General features: G+C 38.1%; 1 protein-coding gene across 2 annotated transcripts in view; it reads left to right on the forward strand.

The window, feature by feature from the left end:
- Positions 1-195: 195 nt before the first annotated feature.
- The window catches only part of rell1 (RELT like 1), a 112,848-nt gene continuing 89,887 nt past the window's right edge, over positions 196-23,156 (forward strand). For both annotated transcript variants that reach the window (XR_008649085.1, XM_055229014.1), the window contains exons 1-4: positions 196-336; positions 10,293-10,517; positions 14,479-14,550; positions 16,787-16,841. Coding sequence is in view for 1 of the 2 variants with exons in the window: in XM_055229014.1 (XP_055084989.1) it covers positions 312-336; positions 10,293-10,517; positions 14,479-14,550; positions 16,787-16,841 (377 nt within the window). In the remaining variant the exon portion in view is untranslated. The remainder of the gene's footprint in view (positions 337-10,292; positions 10,518-14,478; positions 14,551-16,786; positions 16,842-23,156) is intronic.

Raw genomic sequence — 23,156 nt, forward strand, 5'->3', positions numbered from 1 at the left:
AAATTATAAAATGATAGCCTACTGATATAAATTTATCAAAAAATAATTGAATATAATATAAAGAGAAGTCTGTAGTCTAATAAAAGTGCAAATGCGGAAGTTCAACTGTTAGATTTATCTTGTCCTTTAGCTCTTTGTTGGAGGCCGAGCTTCTTCGAAAATCAGGGCGGGTCTTGAGTTTGGGAAATCAGGAAATTCGTACTTGTCATCAAGAAGTCCCTCCTTTGACTTTAGTCTGACCAGTTGGTAACCATCCAGCAACGGCCTCTCATAAACATCCCCGGCCATCGCTGCGGTCCCCCGGTCCCCCGATGGCCAACTCTACCGTCGTGTCGCGTAAGTTCATTCTGTTGTTTTTTTCTCTGGTGGAGTTACGCTGCAGCGAGATCGGACAAGACGAGGGGACTCCGCAATGTTTATCAAATCGAATAGAATAGATGCTGTTCTTTGAGCCATGCTTGTAACAACTTTTAATGACATTTAGGAGATTAAGCCTAGACTCAACTCACTCATATCCACATCTACATGAAGCAGATGGACTGTCATGCAAGGCAACGCACATAAGAGTCCACTACAGAGAGCTCTTGTTTTTATTTATAGGATAGTTATTTGTGTATTAGTATATATTGACGCTTGACTGGCTGTGCATCCTTGTGCTCGCATGCCATTATGTCCACCATGCTGTATGAGACACTACTGAATTCAATTCAGCGGCTGGAAAGCAAGAGAGTCTGTCTGCAGACCTCCACCCAGAGGACCCTACCCCACAGACCTCCACCAGGATTCACCTCCACCCACATGACCCTCACCATTTTTCATTAGTGGACTTTAAAAAACGACTTTATTACACATTATATCAGCTGTTGCCTTAGTTCATTGTCTGTTAAAGGTCACTAAAAGTGATTAAGTTAATTTCAAATTGTTTTAAAGCTAAGCACTTCAAAGACATTTAATCACCAATAGAATTAATTTCTAGTTTGAAATGAACTAGCTTCATGTTGGGTCTGCTCCACTCTGCTTGTGTGGGATAATTAGCAGTTTAAAACATGTCACAAAAAAAACAACAAAAAACTGGGGGCATATTAGATGTAGTTTGTCTGTGAATATGTTGCTCTAGGCCTAGTGTCTGGTTAAGATTAGAGACAAATATGTAATGATTATCCATCCATCCATCCATCCATTTTCTTCCGCTTATCCGGGGCCGGGTCACGGGGGCAGCAGTCTAAGCAGGGACTCCCAGACTTCCCTCACCCCGGACACGTCCTCCAGCTCCTCCGGTGGGACCCCAAGGCGTTCCCAGGCCAGCCGAAAGACATAGTCCCTCCAGCGTGTCCTGGGTCTTCCCCGGGGCCTCCTCCCGGTGGGACATGCCCAGAACATCTCCCTAGGGAGGCGTCCAGGAGGCATCCTGAGCAGATGCCCGAGCCATGTAATGATTAAAGTTAGGAAAAGTTTGGGCTTGTTTTTAGTGTAAAAACACTTTTAACATTTGTATCTTTACATTAAAAACAGTAGTTAGAAAACAGTGGACATTAGCAGCCTTTTGGCATGGCCGCTGTTTGTTTACTTTTAGGGACCTGTGGATGGAATTAAGTCCTGTGAGGGTCCTCCTGGTGGAGGCCTGCGGGTTGAGCCCTTTGGGTGGAGGTCTGCTGTCAGATGCCTCTTGTGGAAAGACCAGTCTGTTTCCATTTTCCACAGGGAGCAGTGGATTCTGGAAATTGCATGTGGCCCAACCTATTACTCCTGATCTAATTAAAGAAGACGCACTCTCTATTTCAACTCAATGACACTACACAGTTCATGGTTACAACACAGTAGTGTACCCATGTTCATGGGGATAATTCTCGCTCAAGCCTAATGGGTTGATACCGATCAAGTGCACATGAAGTAAATACTTCACACTGTTGTGGCTGTTATTCTGTAACATGATAGAATCTTGTGTAATTATAGATAACTATAGATCACAGTTGACGTAATTGTTCTAAAATGTTTTCATTTCATTCATCTCATTATTGTTATATTGAAAAGCACCACCATTATACAACTTGTTTTTCTAATTTCTAAATGTGACAGATGGTCAAATTTGGACTTGAATAATTCAATGTCAGAGCTGATGCTTTCATAACATTTTTCACACAGACTGAAGCAGCATTCTGCAGCCTCTGTTCATTTGTTGGGTTTCTATTTCCTACCATTTACTTGTTTTTTCATCTCAGCAATTACATTATAGACCAATTATAATGCCTTTAACAATAACATGATACACTTTAGAGTTTTGAAAAAGTGCCACACTATAATTGTCATTAAAAGGTTACTGTTTTAGTCACAGCTGCCCTGGGGTAGACTGACACAGGGACACTGTAACAGTAATGGGACAGTAATGGGATTCAAATTGAAACCTCAGGTTAATGGATAAGTGTCTAAACGTTGCGCTACTGCTGCCTGTTATGCCCCATTTGTGGTGTTGATACATTTTGGGATTGTGCTGTCCACAGAACATGAAACAACGGTCTATGGTCAATGAGAAAAGCATTTGCCATTTCCCAGATGAGCAGGATAATAACGAGTAATTGGATTAGATTGGAGTTGGGCTACAAGGTCACTCTTTAAGCAAACTGGGAGGATTTTTGCAGAAAATATAAATGGTACCTCTTCAGTATCTTTGCATCTGAAATAAAGAACAAGCACATTCTTGTTTTTTGACCCTTGGCATTGTTGCACAGTGCTGATGTCAGCACATAGTGCCAACAACTACTTTTTCAAGTTCTTACTTTTTCACAGAATACTTTTGGCAATTATGCATTTGAAATAATTCCTTTTTACACATATTTTATTATGTACATTGTCCATTTTATTTATTTATTTATTCATTTGATTGGAATGCATATTATATGCATATTAATGAAAAGACATGATGCAGCATGAATGTAAACAAACCAGATTATAACCAAACGCTAATTTCCATCCGTTGTCCCCAGGGCTGCAATCACAAAAGGGCTAAAATAAAAATTGCACACTATGCTCATTGCACATTCCACTCATTGCACACTTCCATTATTGCACCATGCAAAATATTGCACATTCTATTCATTGCACAGTCCCCATTATTTCAGTTAGTTTGGCCACCCATTCAAGACACTTACAATTTATACCCACCCCCTTCATATTTTGCACATACATGCAAATATGTCTATATAGAAAAGTTAAAATCACATTGCCACTGTAGATGAAGCATGTTTGGTTTGGTTACCGGGAGACTGTTCCACAGGTTCCCATCTTGAACAGATAATACATTCTGACCAAAAGTGGTCCATCTGTGGGGGATCAGCAGCATCTCTGGTGGTGGCTCATGTTGTCCTTTCTAAATTGTCTTTTATATTTATATTTTTATATTTTTTAACCATGGTGGTGCGAGGGACTGTAGGACTATATAAATTAGGCAAGCTCTTTTAAGGTTGACCATGTTGTTAAAGTCCAACAATCTATGCTTTTCAGAACATGACAATGGTGGTGAGAATTTTTTTTTTCATCAAGTATACAACAAAAGGGTTGACATGAAAGGTTTTTTTCTAACACTGTCTTTGACGACCAAACCAAATGAGTTTTAGTTACGAGACCATGTGATTTCTAAAAGGTAAAATAATGACACAATATTATAATTTCCATTACAATTATAACTCCAAGGTATTTAAATTCTGGGACCAGATCAAGTTCTACTCTGTTAAGAAAGACATTTGATTGCTTTAGTTCAGTATGACTTTTTGAGAAGCACATACAGACCTTTTTTGTGGTGTTTAACAAGAGGTACGAGTCCTTAAGCCAATTATGCACAGACGATAAGGCAGCTGTGAGATCATCAGCAGCTTGCTGAACGTTTTTGGCTTGAGTGTAGATAATTGCATCATCGGCATACATCTGTGAATCTATGTACATTTGGACAAACATTTGGTAAGTTATTGATAAAGAGGGAGAATAAAACTGGCCCAAGGATTGACCCCTGAGGGACACCAACATCACAATCTAAACACAAACATTTTACACCATCAGCTATCACATACTGTTTCCTGTGGGACAGATATGATGTAAACTACTGAAGAGCTTGACTGGAGATGTTAAACTGAGTCAACCTGGATAGCAAGATCTGATGGTTTACGGAGACGAATGCTTTCTTCAAGTCTATGAAGGCAGTCCCAGCACAGGGATGCCTATGAAGCAAGTGCTTTATATTTTCTGTTAACACACACAGGGATATAATGAGGGTCTGGTATTTTATAAAAGAGCAATGAGAAGTTTGACCACCCACTTCTCAGCTATTTTTGATATAACAAGAAGTATGCTTATTGGCCGATAATTAGCCACATCTGTTTTAGCACCTGACCTGACTTAAAAACTGTTGGAATATTGGAAGGACATATTGAGGAGATGGGTGATCCTTAAATTCTTTCAAAAAATATATATTTAGACCAATTGTATCAAGTGCTTTTGAATTTTTTAAGCCTGTAATTACTTTGGCAACTTCATGGTCTGAAATACCAATGATCCTGAACATAGCCTGATCAGGGTCACTGATATTATCAGTGGTGGAATGAAGTCATATTGATCTCCTTTACAGAGGTTATAAAAAAAATGTTTAAATGAGTAACTAAGGAAACAGGTTCTTTTAATAATGGAATTATTTACGTGTAGCTCCATTGTCTTGTTATATTTGTTTGATTGACAGCCACGCCATTTGTTTAGGTGTTGGGAAATAATTTTACCATTGCTTTTTGCATTTTCTATTAAATTTATAAAGAAGTTAGCTTTAGCCTGTCTTAGATTTGAGGTTATTTTATTTTGCATATGAGTAAATCTCTGTCTATGATTAGACCTGTTTTCAGAAATTGTTTCAGCAACTGGTCTCTAGTTTTCATCAGATTCCTACATTAATTGTTGTTGTTTCTATTCATATTAGACTGTTTGACTGTTTGTTTATAATAACCTAATAATAAAAGTGCAACTGCGTTAAGTGCTGTAGTTGCCACCAAGAGAACAATTTAGACGAGGACAAGAGAGTTTTATAGTGAAATATTTATGAACTGAAATCATTGCACCTTGTTTTTTTTTTCAGAGAATTGATTGGTCATCATTTGGTGAAAGCCGCAGCACACACGTCAATAACCTTGAGGCAGAAGCTAAATCCTTTAAGACAGCAGGAAATTACTCTAGTGGGACGGTAAAGCTCACTTATCAAGCCAAACTGTAATGCAGCTATTCATTTCAGGTCTACAATTTGACACGGTACAAAAATTACATTCCCCTTTTTGTAAAAATACCAATAAATAACAGACTGTAGATTGTAGCATTCACTCAACTGTGGTGTTTTTATGCAATTCTAAAGTTGATGGGCCAGTATGTAAAGAGATTGGCAAACCTGTACAAATTAAGTATTAAGTATAAATTAATGTATTAATTCAGTAAAGCTGCACTATGTAACTTTTGTGATGGAGGATCTGCTTGTCTTGGCTTGGCCTGGATTGTTCCACAATATTGTGCTAAACTTAAGTGTCTTGTGTTTTTATTGTATAAATATAAGTGGGGTCATCTTTCCACAGATTTGACCTTGTGATGTCACATACTTGTCTCCATAGAGAGTTAAGTTTAATAACATACTGCGGAACATTCTAGGCAAACCATCATCTCTATACAGATGAGAAGGTGGTGGGAGAAAAGTTGCATTTAAGATTAGAACATGCCAAAAAATCAGTTTGCTTTTTGAATATAGGTGTAAGTAACCTTGCAGACTATAAAGGCAGAAACATGTTCAGATTTAAAGATGCAGTTGTGGGGTGGTGGTTACAGTTGTTGGAGTAGTACCATGAGTACATATAGTACTTTAGCGAGAGCAATACATTGTAGTAGTAATGGTGCAACTGATGAATACAACTTAACATGGTAAGATTTAAAAAGTCTAGATTCTTGTTTAGAGTGGTTTGAGAGATTTTCATGATTCAACTTGTCTTCATTCATGCCCTGTTTAAACAAATGGACAGTGCGGTCACAAGGCGCTCAGGGACTGGACAATGGTCTGTTTCAGTCTATTCGCTCTAATGCACCAGACACAATGGTACTGCCCTGTCCCTGCGTGCATCAGCTGGCATGTGGTTAGCTAGTGCGCTCAGGCAGAGAATTACCCTGTATAACTTCGTCTGACTCCAATATATAAAGAGTAACTTTCCAAAACTCTTCACTCATGTTGTGTCTTTGACTTGTAAACCTCATTCATTAATGTTAACAGGAAGCAGACAAAGGCTTCCTTATATGTAGTGGTGGAATGTGGCATGCGGTTCAGGAGCTTTTGTGACCTTTGACCTCCTTACCCATTCAAATATTGGTTTCAGTATCAAAAGCCACAAATAGTGCCTGAGCACGATTTTTACATTTTTTTGTGAATTCAACTTTAAATAAGCAAAACACTGAGCATGAGATAAAATAATCTTTGAACTGAAATACAGGAGGATTTGTGTTCTCTGGCTGGATAAGTCATAACAAAAGAAATTCCACTAAAGGTCAGTGATAGATTGTATAACATCTCACTACAACTAACTACTACACCTAACTACTACTGCCTCTTGTTTAGGACTGCAACGATTCATTGTAATAATCTCAACCTGTCACAATAAATACTATATACTGCTAATAGCGACTTATTGTTCACTACATGAAAGATGGAACAATTATTTTTGGGAGTCAGTATTTATCGTGGGATTTTTTCTTTATACTGGTGGGGAACTTTTTGTTATTTTTCTGTACTATGACTAGATTTGAGCTGTAGAGAGTTGAAAAAATAACTTCTATGACTCATTAACTGCTTCATGTATTCATTGCAGCTCATGTTCATTTACAATACTGTACATATAGAATCATTTTTGGGGAAAGTCCTGCTTTAGGGTTTTTGTGTCATTATCATTTATCGTTAATATTTTTTTAAGCAAGAAATCGCACTTCAAAATGTGTTATCGTGACAGGTCTACAATAATCATGACTAGGCTATTACAATAACCATAATTGTATTTTGACCATTGTTATCAGTATGTAGACTATGAAACACATTCCAAAATACCTTTTATAACAAAAAAAGCACCATTATTAAATCAAAATGCCCAAAAATAATAAACAATTTCTGATTTCCATTAGTACGCCACGTTTTTGTTACTATTCTCCATCTAAAAGGCTTCATTTGCTGACTAGTCACTTATTAAAATAATCCTGAGTTGTAGCTCTTACCACACTCTCATGACTATAAGCTCAATTTGACGTACTGCCTTGTGTCTTGTGTGATTGTTTGTTAAAGGCCCTATATTGCGCAAACTTGATTCTTATGAGCTATAAGCCATGCTATGTTGCTGTTACACCTGGAGTTGTGTTGTGTTGTTTGAGTAATCCTTTATTATTAGTCTGTCTATATCTCCAAAGCTCAAAATGCTCTGTTCCACCTTGTGATGTCATGTGGTGGTAGTTCTGAAGTTAACAGCTACCGTTTAACTAAAGTTCAGTAGAGACCGGCACTTCCAGATTTGAAATTATCCAAATGATTCTAGTGACGGGTTTAAATACACAGTGGGGCACTTCCTGTATTACCACATAACATCACAAGGTGCAACAGAGTGTTTTCTGTTTGAGAGAAGAACTCAGCCTAAATATGCAGGGTTTGTGTGTTAAACATGTGTGAATGAAACAAAACAAGACTTTTTTTTAAATATTTATCATGTCTCTGTGTTTTAGATGGCTGCCAATTTAAATATGTTTATCAAGTCTAAGAGTAAATTTGTGCTATCTGTCTAATGAAAGTTTTTGTCCTTAGTGTCTTTGTCTCTGTAATTGTTGCTTTGCTGTTGGATGTCCCCAGTGGCAGAGTTTATTCAGCTGTGACCACATTCACAGATTACAACAGCCTCCTGTGGTTTAAATGTGTACCTTGGACACAGCACAGTGATGTGGAAGAAAAAGCATAAATCCTGCTTTCTAGTGAGTCACTGAACCTCCCATAAAAATGGATCCAAAGTCTGAGTGGTAGTGGGTGGGAGACGACACTAAACACATCATGTTATGTTTTTTTAAAATAATTCTCAACTTTGTCTTTCCATAAACAAATGAATCATACATGACTCATGCTTTGGTATATATTGTTAACGCACAATGAGGAGTGTTCAGGTCTTAAATTGAATGAGTTGGAAAATCAGATACTAATTTAATACTAAAACTAGTATCGGAACTAGAGACTTATTTGATCAAGTCAGATATTAACCTTTCCTGAATAGCTTTAGAATGATCTTGAGCTGTAACAGAACAAATATAACACCACACAGACAGATGACTACATAGACTAGTATGACTGAGGGGTTACACAGTTACAAGACCACATGGTAATATAAAAGAAAGTACTTTTATTTATCGAAAATATCAGGTGGCCCCAGCGAGTTTCCAACCAGTGGCTCAGAGCTCGCATGGTCCAGCCCAGAGCATCCTGCTTGGCTGCGCAACGCCGCACCCGCTGGTTTGGCCATGTTCTCCGCCTTCCTGCTGACCATCCCACGAGAGCCATCCTCCAGTTTGACCCAAAGGCGGCTGGCTGGAAACGACCACGAGGCAAGCCCCGCTCCCGATGGCTTGACGTCATTGCGGGCGACCTCCAACAACTTGGAGTCACCATAGAGGATGCAGAGCAGCTGGCCCTAGACCGCCAGCGTTGGAAAAAACTGGTTCACCTGGTCGGCTCAACGCGTGGGGACGGAATGCCCCCCTCCCCTTTGCTGGAGCCTTAGATAGATAGAGAGAGAGATAGACTTTTATTTAGTTATGTTGAAAATGACTTTGATTATATTGTGTTAGTAGAGGTAATAGAGGTTTTCATTATCATTGGGGTATCAGAATCAGTATTGAGTATCAAGTTTATTTCTTAGCATAAAAATCGAAATTGAAATTTGCTATTTTACTCACTTATATCCCACTGATTCCAGTTGCATTTGAAGGCAAAAATTGATTCTTCAGTTTCAACAGTCTTGTGAAAGTCAAGTTATTGGGAATTGAAATATGGTGCAATATTACCCATCTACTCATACCCATTTTCTTCATGTATTTATACTTTCAAATTAACTGATCTATTTACGGCTATATCCATCAGAAAAGAATCACGAGACATCTTATACCAGATTAGACTATATATGGCAAAGGCACGAGCTGCGTTCCTGATTAATCCTGGAAGGAAGGTGTTTAAGTGCTTCAGCTGTTGAAGCTTGGTTGTAAATATATCTCTACATATTTAGTTTCAAAATATAATTACAATTGTTTGACTTAACACATTAAAAATAGTATATAGTATTTTAAATAAATCCGGGGGTATTTTACTTCTAACTTACTTCTCTAACTGCTAACACATAACTTATTTAGATTACCATGTTACCTTTTATTGTTTTAAAATTATATTTTTGCAAAACACTACATATTACTATGTTTTTTAAGTTTCACTTTCCCTTTGCTGTCCATGCTAAGTCACTCCCCCCAGAGCGTTATCACATCACATCATGTTTGTCAAATTGTTGTGTACAGTTTTGTGTCATGCTTTTGTATAATTACGGAGAATTGTCATATGGGAGCATAGACTATATATAAATGGACATGGCTAACCTGCTATTCACCATGCTCCAAATAGGAAGTGAGGATGGATCATGCAGAGTCAGAAAAGCACTTCCAGCTCTTCCGAATTGGCATGATCATGGCATTTTTATTTCACTATTGTGTCCGTAATTAATAGCTGAAAAATTAGGTGCCTTCTTTCTCCAAGGTTGCTCCCATTAGTATTAGCAACAGGTTTGATTGACGGCGTTACTAAGTGCCCGCTCCCCGCTAAACCAGTGATAAGGGCAGGAAGGCATGTCCTAATATGCAACTTAGCTCCAGATTCGCCCCTATAACTGCTAGCCTCGATGAACTTCATTTGAATGGAGCTGAACGCTATGGGTGAAGTCACACTCCCTTAGTCCACTTCTTTATTCAGTCTATGTGTGGGAGCATGAATGGCTTGTGGGTTGAGCATTGGACAGAATCTTACAGCTGATCAGAGGATTTGAATAGCGCCTGATGGCTGGATTACTGAAACATGAATGGATTACAGATAAAACCTCTTCAGGCATCTTTTTGATGAGGGAACAAGGTGACAATTTTACATAATGCCCCTTCTTTAAACAGATAACAATCTGAAATTGCAATATAACTAAATACTATATTGTATTGTGTTTTTCTTTTATTTTTAGAAGATAATCCCAATGTGACTATCAAGAACGATGGTGAGACAAACAGCAGCCATGACCTCACGGCGTTTGCCCTGGTGCCGACCTTCTTCCTCCTTGGTCTGATTGGAGTCATCATCTGCCATGTGTTGAAGAAGAAGGGCTACCGCTGCACCACAGAGGCCGAGGAGGAACACAAATTCGAGGAGCATCAGTGTGATATGCTGGAGCAAGATCTGGAGATGGGAGGTATGGAATCTGTAAAATGGGGTAGGGTATATTAGGGCTGTTAGCATTTAGCCGTTTAGTCAATTAATTGGTCGATGGAGTGTTAATCAACCAAAATTGGAATTAGTCTAATATTTTTCTAGTCTAGTATTTGTTTTGCATTAACTCCCATGCAGTTTTTGTCTTGATGTGAGTGAAGAGGTATTTTGAGAGCTTTTGCCACATCTTCTTTTTAGTCTTGTCTTTAGTCGATCACTAATTTGTTTATTTGAGTACAGCCCTAGGGTGTATTCAGTTCATTTCACTCTAAGGACGCATATTGTTTGATGCTGTAGAAAATGAAGTGTTTCTTATCCTTAGACTGTCTTCACACCAGAGCCGGAGGGCAGAGAAGAATTTCATGGTAGAATTTGAATTAAACATTACAGATTCTTTGACCTGGTTTATAGTTAGTAGGTCTGTATTTGTCTATTCTAAATTAACTTAAAACTGAAGCCAGCACAAATTACAAAAATAATTTAATAACAATAGCATCAAAAAGTGGTGTCATTGAATGTTTCTTTAAACTTAAAACGTCCAGCTTGTGTATCCAGTTCTTGCCCAAAAATGATGAGGGTCAACATTTGTGGATTTTCAGTTTGGAGATTTCCTTCAAAAACCTTGCAGTTTCTGTGGTTATGATGACCCCAACCTCCGTCTGGAACGTGAACTATTATTGGCCAATGAGCCAATATTGTGAGTGCATTTCAAAGCATTTAGTCTGGGAGGCATGATGGATCTGAGACAGCATCTGAATCTTTAACAGATGTAGATCCAATATTGTTTATGAAAGCGTAATGACAAAGAAACATGCATATTCTCAGTTGTTTCAGTTTTGCACTTTTGCCATTATTCAAATTGTTAGTAGATGCTAGCACTAAATGTGGATGTATCAGTTTAATTTTATTTTACAAACAGGCTACTAACAGGGAATCTTCTGAATTACCAACTGTCTGGGTCATCCGAAACTAAAAAAACAAATTGAATATTGTCTACTCTACATTAAAGTGGCAGTGTTATCCAGCGATCACTCCATGAAATTAAAAAATTATAAAATTATAAAATACAAGGAATTTCAAGCCCTGTTGAAATTCCTGAAATTGTTCAGGTTTGCCTTATAAGGAGCACTTGCGTTCACGTTGAGGGAACTTTCCGCAATCTTTTTTATATAAAGATATTAATCATCAAAACACACCCGAGATTACAGTTAATTCTTTGAGCAAATAAATGTCTAAGCGCTTTTATAACCATGACCATGCTATGTGCGGTAGTCTACGGTAAATCTCCACCCAGTGACCGTACAAGTGTGGGGTGATATATTTCACATACGTTTACGAATGAATCGCCAGAACATTCGGTGCATGTGAATTGGGAGTCAGTTATCATGTGCTGGATGCTAGTAGCCCCCTGCCGACCAGTCACTACTGTAGCAAATTCCTATCCCAGACACAAAATATTTTTTCTTTGCCTTGTTTTCTTTATATTTCATAGTCCCATATAATAACATGCTGGCTGGTCTCATGTTATGGCACAACTAGGGTGTGTTAGCCGAGGTGAAAACATTAACCAAAAAGATGTTAATCTCCAGGAAGCCGGGGCATAAACTCATTGAGAGATGTCATTTTTGTAGTGACGAACTTTTATCACGTATAACAATGTAATGGAATATCAAAATAGTTTACATTGCGTTATTACAAAGGCTTTGTTAATATGCTTTTTCCATATAAGGCGCTGTGTAAGGTAATTCCCATTTCATGTATTTTATGAATCCTAGACTTTGAGAGCAGAATCGCTTACATGTAAAACGTTTATTCACAACGCATCAATGAAATATTCTTTTGCCCATTACTTTGAATTAGCACTGCACGAATCTAACAGCGTTTTTTATTTTGTTTGTTTTTTCTGGCAAGTACTGAGATTGCGATTATATCTTTAAAAAGTAGGATAATGTCTTGAAAAGCTTGTAATAAACTCCAGGAGCATTAACAAGACTGAAATCTCAACTGCTAAACTAATACAGGAAGCCCATACATGTTCTGAAATCCATGGGTTTCCTGTATTAGTTTAGCAGTTGAGATTTAAGAGAGATTTTTCTATTAAAAAGAAAAAGAATATTTTATTCTTCGTGACGGACATTCTATTACCAGAATAACCGCAGCCAACTATGATTTGATAATTGTGGACACTCAAATTCCAATTTAAATTTCACTGGAATTGTGCTGCCTTCCCTTTAAGTAATTTATCATCATCCAATGCTTTTAATTTCTACCTTATGATTTAAGGAGTGTACTCACTTCGCAATAATGGGTTTAGTTATTCTGCTGAAGTGAAAGAAAAGGTGTAGCAATAATACAATAATTACAGTGCTTGAAACTTTATTTGGCTGTGAACTTGGCAGACACTTAAAGCTGAATGCGGTCTGTTTTGGTGACATCCTGTGACCTTGTTAATTATTACACCACTTATAGTAATTCCTGTAATGTACTTGTATTTACCTTTCGGCTTGTCATTGGCCTTTCAGCAGGCTGCAGACCCCACCCTCTTTCCCATGTGAAGACAAAAGACTCGGAAATAGTGAAAGCACTCTGACGTTCCACGGAGATCAGGTTGCACTGTGGCTTGGGTTCTTCTGTGTTGACTTTTGTTTCTGACATGTTCCGTGGGACTAAACATCTAAACTCCGCCCACAACCACATTTCAAATAGAGCTGCTAAACTGCGCAATACCTGGAGAGAAGAGAGTGAGGGAGAAGAGGGACGAGGTCGAAGGGAATGTGGAACACTTTTATTGGTCTAACAAGGATCCACGCTTCAAACTCCACTCCTGCAGCCTGGTGTTTGTAATCAGAAACACCTGACTGTAATCAGGACAGTCTTTTGCAGTGTCACCAACTACTTGATATTGCAGAAGCTAAAGGCAGCACAAATGTAGATCTAGGTGTTTTTGACCAGAAAGCTGCAAATTTTCCAAGTTTGCCCTAAAATAACTAGGGAAGTAGATAATGAGATTAAAATGCCATATAAACAGTTTAGTAGCAGAAACAGTTTAGTGTTTAGCTCCACTTTAAATGAATATTTGCTATAATGCTAGTTGTGAAATTGCAACTTGTATCAGAGAACAGGATGTGACAGGAAGTGCCTATGAGTGTATGTGCTAAATAAAGCTTGCACAGTTACAGCTAATCAAAAGTAGGCCAGGCTCATGTCTGGACTGTAACCATTGGGACACATTTAAATAGTAACAGGACACTGATCTAACACAATATGAACTAGGGATAGGTGTTATAAGGTTGTCTTGATAACTAGCCTCTCCAACTAGATGTGATGTGAGACAGGACTCTACTTTGACAATGTTTAAATCCAGCCTGAAATCGGTTGTGTTTAGCTGTGCATATGACTGACAGTTTTTATTCTGCACTCTTCACTTTTAATTCTATGATGATTATTTATGTTTTGATTTGTGTGATTTTATTGTCTTTCTTATTCTGTAAAGCACTTTGAATTACTTGTACGAACTGTGCTAACTTGCCTTGACTTAACTTAAAGTAGCTAAGTCAAAACAAACACAACTTGATCACTATGCGTAGTTTTAGAAATGAAATTGTGATTTTTTTTGTCCAAATGTTGTGAAATATGGACTGCTATATACTAACCGCATCTCATACATTTTTGAACCTGTTTGTAGAGTGTTAAAGTACAGGGTTAGCAAATTTATTCCACAAAAAGAGAAAAGAGTTGGTGGTTTACTGAGAACTTTCTGTTACTTAAATAATTGAAGCCTGTGCGATATAATAATTACCCCACATTACCACTGTTTGATTGTAATAAAATGCAGCCCTATTAAAAGGTCACACTGGGGTCTACAAATGCCCAAAACATCCTCCTCTATAAATGTCCTGGTTAATAAGATATTTTAAGGTAATGCATGTTTTTGTTTCTTTCAGAGTTCAACGACACCTTCAGTGAAAACAATGACACCGTTGGGCAGATCGTCCACTACATTATGAAAAATGAAGGTAATATTGACTCACAAAATACTTTTTGTCATCATTATATTACGGTTGTCAAAAGTATCTAAAATCAGATACTAATTGATATTAAACTAGTATCGAAACTAGATACTCATTTCAGCAAGTATTGATACTAAGGTCATATTCACAGGACAGAATTGAGCCTTTCCTGAATGGCTTTAGAATGATCTTGAGCGGTGTCAGTACAAGTATAAGACCACATAGACTAGTATACGCCCAAGAGCATACAGTATGTTTTCTATTTTGTAAAGCATTCTAGCAAATTGAGGAAGGAAGTGTGTTTTTTGTGTGCATAGGAAACTGCTTATAAATGAGATTTTTCCTGGCTGTACTGTACAATGGCTTCACGGACCATACTTGGAAAATTGTTTCATTGTTATTCAGGTTCACAAAGGTTAATGCAATCATGGCAGGATCTTGAGGAATAGAAACACTGCCATCTAGAGGTCATTAGTGCACAATTACAGGACTGGGAAAATACATTAGCCTGCCATACTGTTTAACGGACATGTGAGCAATCACTGTTGGTATTTTGAAAATGTGTTGTGTGGTTGGTTCAATATGACAGGGTTATGCGGCTTGTTGAGCAAATAAATCTCTTGGTTAAAGTTTTTAAATTTAAGATATATATTGGAAACTGCAATATATCAAGTGATATATAGTATGGTAAATAGTCACATTTTTAGATAGCACTTTTGCACCTTTTAGACATTCAAGGTGCTTTACATCAAGGATCCACTCACATATTCATACATCAGTGCACACAGGCACTGGGGGCAAGGCGGGTTAAGTGTCTTGCCCAATGTCGAGAACAGGATTCGAACCGCCAACCTTCGGGTCAGTGGATAAACACTCTACCAACTGACACTAACAATCAGCCAATCAGTCAATCAGTCAGTCAGTAATCAATATAACTTTATTTATTCCAGAGGGGCAATTTGCATGCTATATGATCTAATATCTTTTTACTTATTGACAAAAGCAGTTTTCAGTCTTGTCTAATACAAATATTTAATTAATCTCATTTCTAATTCTAAATCAATTGTTTATGAAATGTAGTACTTTCTGATTGTTCTGTCATGATGACATGTCAGATTCACAATGACTACGATAATAGAGCTCATAATACTCATTGTGAGTCACACATGAGGAGGAAGCCACTAACAATAATAAAAGCATGACTGAAGCCTGTGATCTAAAAATACTACCTGTCGCACTAGATCTTTTTTATAAAATGCCTCTGGTGCCAGCTGGATTGAGGAAGATTGTAACATGTAATCATACTGTACAAGTCACCATTCACCTCCATGAGTCATCCTCGCCTTCCTCTGCCCTGAGTATGCAAAAACCCATGTGCGTGTGTGTGTATGCTCCGTGTGCTGTTTTAAAATGTCTGTGCCAACCTACTTTTTTTCAAAGTCACTGAATGCATCACGGCTTTAGGTAAATATGTCCCTGGGAGGAAATATTATGCAAATCCCGGGGAGGTAGAAGAGAGAGGGAAACTCAAGAAGGCCTGTAAGTACGATCAACTCAAAATAACAATTGAAGTGTGTTTTTATTGCAAAGAAGCAAAGATAAATACTGAATGCAAAATTGACTTTACTGCTTACGCCTGCTGCTGCACGACTACAAAATAGCATTGTCACAATAATAAAGTTTCATCAATCCCTCAGTCGGACAGGTAGGTGCCATAGTGACTCATGATCGTAAACTAGTCTTATACGTGTTCTGATACAGCTCAAGATCATTCTAAAGCTATTCTGGAAAGGTTCATTTCTCTCCTGTGAATGTGACTTTTTTTAATATCGATACTTGCTTATACTTCTACTGATTTAGTATATGATTTTTGATACTTTTGACAGCCCTACTACTTATACTACTACTTTCTAATAGTGCATTGAATACTTGCTGGCTAATACATATGCAGTGCTTCATTCTTTACATACAAGTAAGAAGTATTTAGTAAGGTTTCTAAATCTGTTAAGCTGTTTTGGTTGCAGCTTTGGTCTGTCGCATTTATAGAACTGTAATAAGTTCTTGCGATGTGCCATTTAATTGCATTAGACATAATCAGCTGCCTCCATCTTTCAATAAGCACTGCTCTTTTGAAGTCACTGGAGCGTGTGGTGCTAATTCCCACAACACTTTTATCTCCCCCTCTTTCTCTTTCTCTAGTGCTCCCCAATATAAGAAGTCTGTTTCTGTATTTCTGTTTCAGCCAACTCTGATGCCCTAAAAGCCATGATTCATGAAAACAGCATTGACTCAGATGGGTAAGTTTCATTTAAATGTTAAACCAGTGTTAGGGGGGTGAGGTTTAACAGGAAACAATAGGGATCAGTTTTTTGCCTTCCTTCTTGATGAGGTTGCACAAATTGCACAGTGAAATGGGCATCTCCAAAGTTGAATGTTTTTTGAGGCCCTAATTGATTCAAACCAAGCACGGAAGAATGGTCAAAATATTATTCCTGATTAGGCCTGTCACAATAAGATATTTTGAAGTGCGATATATTGCTGAAGTAAATATAGACAATAATAACAACCCCAAAGCAGATTTAAACCACAAAAACTATTCCAAATCTACAATATTGTTAAAAAATATCATCATCTAGCCAAAAAATAACCAAAAATGTCCCAGTACTGCAAAGAAAATATACACACGCTAAATACTGACCCCAAAAAATATTGTTCCAGCTTTCATATACTGAACGGTAAGTCGATATCTGACCATTCATGTTGACTTCACTTACAACCCATCTGTTATATTTCAAGTGTGTTGTCTGTATTAGCCACTAGATGGCACTATACGCTTCCATAACAGTCTGGGCATGTTAGGCCACGGCCACCTATGATTGAACACAGCAGGAAATGAATGGACAAGGCAATCAGGCCACATTCTACCTCTGACACGCTTCCAGATTGGCAGCGCCTGATTGAGGGCAGGCAGCTGGGGACCCTTCCCAGAATGCCACAGTGCCCCATATTGCATCAATGAGGCGTTATTTAAGAACCATTCGCTGCTGGCATCTGTTTTAAAGGGATCCAAAGCCAGATTTTACAGATGCTGATGACAACATTTCTTTGAATTGGAGAGTTCTCTGCCCTAGTTTTTAGTTTTCCAATGACTTAAAAGAAGTTGACAGAAAACAAATGCCTTTTTAGACTATATATCCTACATTTCTGCACAATGTAAAGTGTAAAGTTACAAACGATAACACTGACGAACCAACTTATGTTACTTTTTGCGAGCTGTGGATTCTGTTTCACCCACATGATATTTTCACTTTTTCTGTGCGTGTTTTAAGTCATATACTCTTCCTGTAAGAAAACTGTTCCCTTATAGTCAGGCTTAATGCATCTGGGTGTTTTTCAAATACCTTCAAATATCCATGGAAACAAGCAGGTGACACTACCAGACAAAGCTACTGATCAGATCTGTATAAAGGCAAGCTCAAAGTAAGAATGAATATGTTTTTCAACACAACTGAATATGCAAAATTAATAACTTTAACCATCTTTAGTGTGGAAAATGAAAGGCAAAATAATAATATCTCCATGGGGACAAGCAGGTGGCAGAACATTCACCAGGAAAGTTACGTGGTGCGCCTTTATGTAACTGTATACAGCCATGCTTTTCAGAAAATCATTATCATATCTCTTTGTCAAGTTGAAACAACCCTACTATGTATCTGTGTAAACAACAGATAACAGCTTCTTTACAAGTGGTTATGAGTAGTGCACTATTGAACAGACTTGCACCCTACATTCTCTCGTGCCGATAAGCGATATGGACTTGGACAGGTGGAAGTGTGAGTAAATCGGGCAGCACTAGCTTTCTGCTCCCTGTCCTTCTGTCAGCTTCCTCATCTCAGCGCGTTTGTTCAGCGAGCTCAAGCAGGAGATAAAGCCAGCAGAGACGGTCCCTTTGTTAAGAGGAGGATGAGTGAAAATAAAAGTGTTGCCACTGCCAGGGAAAAGGTATTCTGCTCGGGGGAAAATCGGCTCAAATCTGCAATCGCGCACATTTTACCAGTCGCTTGCTTTCATGTGTCTACTTCTTCAGTTCCCTGTCCAAATCTACCTAGTGCAAGACAGGGCTGTGAAAAAGTGCAAGACAAGGCTTAAAAAAGATATGAGAAAAGAAACTCAACTCTCAATGGATGATTAAAACAAAAAGTAAAAAGAAGTAGTGGAGAAATAACTAAACTAAAAATTCCCAGATGCTATAAACGTCACCTTCAGGCACAGTTATCTAGAGTATTCATCTGTTGATCATGTTTGAGGATCAATAGTCTTTCCAATAGAGATAATTGCTTACAAATAATTATTTTAGTGAACGGAATTTGTAAAATTCTCAAATGCATGTGGTTATCAAATTATGACTGTGAGCCCTGTGTTTCTATGAGTACTATTGTTACTTTGCAGTGACATTGCGCTGGGGGTTACTGCACATATGTTTATGGAAGAATTTTCAGTGGTTGCCATGGTGACACGATGCAAAATACTTTTATAGATGATTTGAAAACTCATGAAAAGTCTGAAAATGGATTTAAACCACACAAATCAAGGTGAGCGTGACAAACTGACTAACAAAATCTGCTCGCCTGCTGTAGCCCCAGGTATGTCAGTTCTTTATAGCCACACTGTGTTAATATAAAGCTCAGATTAAAGTCTATGATTAACAGAGCTTCAGACAGCAGTGCCCACGGTTAGCATCACCCCCAGGGAATGTGGATGACACCAGCTGCAAAGTCAGTCTTAAAAAGGAACTGTGTAAGTAGGGGTTAAGATTAGTTTTTTGTCCTGATTTCAACCTGTTTTAGTTTGTCTAAGGTGCTGGGGGTCTCATTGTAAAATAACATGCAGTTTGCATTTTTGTTTGAATTGTTGGGTTTCACACTGGGCAGTCTGCCAGGGGACATAGTGCACTAGTGGGTGTATTCAAGGGGTAATTTATGGGACACTGAGCAGAGGGCGGGGGGTATTAGGGGACACTCCAGGGGGCATAGTGACTGTAGTGTGTCTGGAGTCAGTGCTTAATCAGACTCAGCCCTCTCGTCTGTCCCTCACTGGCTGTTTACAAATGCATGCTGCTACTTAAAGAGGTTATTTGAGTTCTTCAGTATTTTATCAGAAAATGCAATACCTGATTATAAGGTAATTAGGGTATGGCAGCACAATAAACCAAGGACTAAAAGTACAAATTGCCTAAATACATGTCTTGCTTCATGTTGTGCTCTGCCCACTTTTCTTTTACATATATGCCAAGTTTCATTTAATTTCACACTTTATTATTATTAACCAATTATTTTAAGAAAGACTGGTGAAGTTAAAGAGCCCATATTATGCGATTTTCTGAGCATAATATGGGCTAATGTTCTTTCCTAATCAAAAACATACCCGTAGTTGTGTTTTGTTTCATTCACACATGTTTAACACACAAATCTTGCACATTTAGGCTGTGTTCTTTTCTCAAACCGAAAACACTTGGTAATGTCATGTGGTAATGTTTTTAAACTTCAGACACCTTCACTGTAATCATTGGGATAAAATTAACTTTGCAAATGTGAATCTCTACTGAAGTAATGGTAAAAAGTAACTGTTAACTTGAAAACTACCACTACATGACATCACATGGTGGAACTGAGCATTTTGAGCTTTGGAGATGTAGACAGACTAATAATAAAGGGTTACTCAAACAAGAATGGATGAGACAAAACACAACTTCAGGTATGTTTTTGAGAAGGTAACTGCATTATAACATGGTTTAAAATCTCGCAAGAGTCAGTTTTGCATAATATAGAACCATTAAATTGTGTAATATTAGCTGTATTATTTGTGCAGCAAAATGTAAAGTGTGCTCTTTAAACAAGTGGATTGGATATTTTGTTAACAAAATCATGCCATGAAATTGACACAACTGTCCATTCATGCTGGTTGGGGTTTACAGTAATGTTATAAACAGAATTCGTCACATGCTGTGCCTATCCACATTTCTGAGGCTCAGGGATCATGGGCGTTTCGACCTGTTTCCTCCACAAATTCTCTGCAGTTCCCAAGAGATGTTTTGATCCAGTCTTGAATGTTATCACTCCATTGTCTCCTTTATCTCCTTCTTGTCCTCTTGCCATCTATATATACTTTTCCACAGTATTTCCACAGTTATTTTGGACCCTCATGATATGGCCAAAGTACTGTAGTTTGCTTTTTCTTACAGTTGATATCAGTTGCTTCTCTGTCCCCATTTCTTGGACCCATTTGTTCTGTGGATAGTCCAGGGGATCCTCAGGATGTGTCTGTAGCATGGTTTCAAATGCTTCCAGTGTGCTGATGTGGGCAGCCCATAGGGTCCAAGCCTAACAGCTGTATAGAGCCACGGGCCACACTAGTGTTCTCAGGAGTCTAAGCTTGGTGCTGTTATGCAGAACTCGATCGTGTGTTGATTGACCTCAGGGTGGATCTTGCCGTCGCCAGTTGGGCTCTTGTGAGATCCTTCTGCAGTTTGTTCAATAATGGTGCTCTTGTATTTGAATTTTTCCAGTTGCTTAAGCACATCTCCACATGATGCTGAGCTGCTCTGGATCCCTGGTGGCTGTCATTATTTTAGCTTTTATTGCTGATTTTGAGATGAATTCTCTTGGCACAGTGTATACCTTGTTTACCAGATCCTGGTGATGAATGAACACATGCCTCTCTAAATACATTTAATACATAATGCTAGTGCCTTGTATTTATAGTTCTTTTCCCAAGCAGTTTAGTAGTTTGTTATGGCATACAATTGTTTGTTTTGTATTGTATACTTTGTGTGATAACTTTGTGTATGTTTTGAATTTGGATTTTTTTCACTCTTTTCATTTCAGTTTGGGCAAGCAAATGCATGAAACGCCCCTGATTTGACATTATTATACAAACTAGCTTTTCCTCTGGCGTCATTGTATATGCATAACACAAATGAAAAATGACAAAATGGATTTAAACACAAATGAAGGTGTTTGATTTTCAACAAAAAAAGGTGAGCGTGACTAACTGAAGAACTGCTGGCTGACGTTAACTAGCTTGAGACTGTAATGTTATTTGACAGGAACTTAACAGTACAAAATCAGCTCACCTACTGTAGTCCAAGCTAAATTAGTTCTTTATGGCCATATTAAAGTCTAATTTGAGTGTCAGAGCTACACACAGAGCAGTGCCTACAGTTAGCATCACCTCCCAGGGAATGTTGACTGCAAAGTATCAATAATCCTAATGTGGAACTTTGTAAGTAAGTTTTAGTCCTGATTTGGACCTGTTTTAGTTTGTCAAAGATGCTGTGGGCCTCATTGTATTGCATTGCCGCTGGAGTCATTGTATATGCATAATGCACTCACAGCTCTTGTCCAATAAGTGAAGACAACCACAAACGCACTTAAATGAATAGTACACGGGAGAAGATAGTGTATTCAATCAAACCTACATTACTTTACTGATCGCACATCCATTACTGCCTGCTCGCTCAGAAAATTGCTCCCATTATTGCCTTAAACATTTTAATTCAGCCCGATTGTTCTCCGGTAATTATTTTTGTCTGCCGAAATATGAATTATGAATGTGTCTGTTCTGCTGGGATGGTTCAAGATAAACGCCGCTCGGAGGAATTGGTTCGGTTTAAATTCTCCTCCTTCAAAGTGAGATGTTTTTGAGCAGAATGTGGGTTAGTAAAAGGTCTCGCTGTTCAAAAGTCCAACGAATCGACAAGCGAAAAATTGAGTTTTTGTGGGACTTGATGACCTATCAGACATTTCTATTTTTACTTGTGCAGTTATTATAGAGTTTGGCATATACTGTATGTTTTCTTGTGCTGATAAGGTGGAGCATTACAATTGTGTTAGGAATCCTTTCTTTCCACAAAGATGAATACATGATTGTCTAGCTCAACAGAACACTATCCTCTGAAGCCTGTTTAGACATAGATGGGCTTAAAGTGGAGAGGGGGGAGGGGGCTTGGAGCTTTCTACCATGTTATAATGATGTTCCCTCATCAAAAACACGCCTGAAGAGGTTTTCGATGTCATCCATGCATGTTTCAGCATTTTAGCAATGTCTCCCTGGCCCTATTCAAACCTGGTTAATTATAAGATTTTGCGCAATGTCGACATCACCCATGCTCCTACACAACAATTGTCCATAAATATACAAAAACATGATACAAAACTGTACACAGCAACTTGACAAACCTGATGTGCAGTAGTTATAAAAGTATGATGCACAGTGACTATGTTGTGATAGCACTTTGAACACTTTGGACAGTGACTGAACACAGAGAGCAAAGGGAGGGGAGACCCACCATTAAAAACGAAATTGAAGCTTATAAAACAGGTTAATACGTTGTTTGCGGCAAATAGAGCATTTTCAAAACAATAAAAGGTAACATGGTGATCTAAATTTGTCATGTGTTAGCAGTTAATTCCCCATAGAAATAAAATACCCCGCTTTAATGATTCATTTACACCACTCTGGGTGATGGTAAGATACTTCCTGCGTGGCTGCCCATTCAGTTAAAGTTTATTTATATAGCACATTTAAAATAACTTCAGCTGACCAAAGTGCTT

The sequence above is a fragment of the Periophthalmus magnuspinnatus genome, chromosome 18, assembly GCF_009829125.3.
Source record: "Periophthalmus magnuspinnatus isolate fPerMag1 chromosome 18, fPerMag1.2.pri, whole genome shotgun sequence".
Classification (NCBI taxonomy): Eukaryota; Metazoa; Chordata; class Actinopteri; order Gobiiformes; family Gobiidae; genus Periophthalmus; species Periophthalmus magnuspinnatus.